Source organism: Sphaeroforma arctica (genome assembly GCF_001186125.1).
Source record: "Sphaeroforma arctica JP610 unplaced genomic scaffold supercont1.4972, whole genome shotgun sequence".
Lineage (NCBI taxonomy): Eukaryota > Ichthyosporea > Ichthyophonida > Sphaeroforma > Sphaeroforma arctica.
In genome coordinates, this window is record NW_014035586.1 from 1 (window position 1) to 2,179 (window position 2,179).

A 2,179-nucleotide genomic window follows, 5' to 3' on the forward strand; every position below is an offset into this window, starting at 1 on the left:
TAAATGTGTGTGTGTGTGTTTATTATTGACCTGCTATCGAGGTGTATTCTGACGATCCGCCTGGCACCTGCGTCCACAGACGTACAGAGAAGACAACGGCACACCACCGGGCGAGTGGACGTTCTACATGAAGACATGGGTAGTGGTCAGTATTGTGCAGACGATATACGCCCTCACATACGACTTCAAGATGGACTGGGGCTTGTTCAAGTAAGCAAGAGCGTGTCTGCTGTGTCTTGCGCATGTGATGTGGTACGCGTTATATGCATTAGCAGAGGGATGCACATGCACGCGTCATTGCATGTGAAGTATTTGTTTGGGTGTGTGACTGTGTATGTGAGCATAGGGGTGTTGTATGTTGTAATGTGTGTTGTGGTGTGTGTTGAGTGTTGTGTGTTGAGGTGAGGTGAGTTGAGTGTTGTATTGTGTTGTTTGTTGTGTTGTGTATTGAGTGTAGTGTGTTGAGTTGAGTGCTGTGTTGTGTTGTATTGTGTGTTGTGTTGTGTGTTGTGTTGTATTGCGTGTTGTGTTGTGTGTTGTGTTGTGTTGTGGGTCTTGTGGCAGTTGAAGTATGCCATGGCTGTTGTATTGGTGGTGATCGATTTATTACATCCTGATCCTACACATATCTCGTTATATACATTAGCGGTGGGATGCGCATGCAGGTGTCACTGTATATAAAGTACCTAGCCTCTATACCGATCGTAAGAACACATAAACACACACAAAGGCCATCAGCAGCTATAACCCCTGTCAGATGAGCAGAGCTGTAGGTGTCATCACACACCACATAGCCTGAGGTTGATCCTTCTTGCACAAGTAATGGTGTATTTGTATTGCACAAGTAATGGTGTATTTGTATTGCACAAGTAATGGTGTATTTGTATTACACAAGTAATGGTGTATTTGTATCTGCATCTGTTCCCAATGCGTTGAGTAGTAGCTATCTACTGCGCTGCGTCTGTTTAAATACTTGGAACGTTTGATTTGAATACGTGAACGTTTCTGTTCTATTGCTCGCCAGTACATGCACGCCCTACTACCCCCCCACCCCCCTAGTTGGTCTGACCCGTTTGTCCTCATTTGTACTTTAGGGCCAATGACCGGTCCAATCTGCTGCTGAGGGACACCATTTTCTACAACAAGTCGGTATGTGGCCTGTCCTATTTTACGATCCAAACTTAGATATTTGTACCGATATGCGGACTGATCTGGATGGCTTGGCTTGCACGAGCGTGTGTTCATTGAGAAGAAATATGCAATCCTCCACAATTAGTTGTACTCTCATAGTTAGTCATGCACAATTAGTTTTCCTCCCACACTTAATCCTCCACAATTAGTTGTACTCTCATAGTTAGTCATGCACAATTAGTTTTCCTCCCACACTTAATCCTCCACGATTAGTTGTGCTCTCATAGTTAGTCATGCACGATTAGTTTTCCTCCCACACTTAATCCTCCACAATTAGTTGGCCTCTCCCATTCACGTGTGGACCGTTGCACCCCTTTCCGCCTGTCCTCTCCCACTCACGTGTGGACCGTTGCACCCCTTTCCGCGTGTGCAGGTGTACTATGTGGCGGTGGTGTTCGATGTCATTGGGCGCTGTTTCTGGACACTAAAGATCTTACCCGTCGCAACCACAACTGTGCTGCACACGTCGTCTGTCTGGTTCACGTTTGGGGTGGCAACAGTTGAGATATTAAGGTATTGCGCACTAATTAGGAATTAGTTCACGATTAGTGTGATGCACTGCGCTGGCGTCAGTTGGGGTGGCCACGATGGAGATAGTAGGTATCTTGCGCTAATTGGGGATCAGTTTATTGTAAAAAGTAGTTGATTTCAGTGGGAGTGGTTCCTGTGGTATTAGTTTGTTACCTGATGGCTTGTTCTTGCTATATTTAGAGGGGGGCATCGGAAATATCAAAGCACTCCACACTAATTTGGAACTAGTTTTGAATTATGACTGTGTAGTTTAGTTGGGATGGCCACCAGTTGTAAGATTTTAGGGGTTATTTAATTGTTTTGATCTTTAAAACCCTAAAACTCTACATGTGAGACACACACACACACACACACACATATATATATATATATATTGTATTGTATTGTATTATATTATACATTATACATTATATATTATATATTATATATATATTGTATATATAATATATACATATAT

At 43.2% G+C, this 2,179-nt stretch overlaps 1 protein-coding gene across 1 annotated transcript; it reads left to right on the forward strand.

Moving 5' to 3' along the window:
* Nucleotides 1–79: 79 nt before the first annotated feature.
* SARC_14696 (hypothetical protein) lies at nucleotides 80–1,729 on the forward strand (the record flags this gene model as incomplete). Its single annotated transcript, XM_014291170.1, has 3 exons — nucleotides 80–210; nucleotides 1,095–1,149; nucleotides 1,469–1,729. Coding segments are annotated over 3 exons (447 nt in total), but the record flags the coding sequence as incomplete, so codon positions are not given.
* Nucleotides 1,730–2,179: the final 450 nt, after the last annotated feature.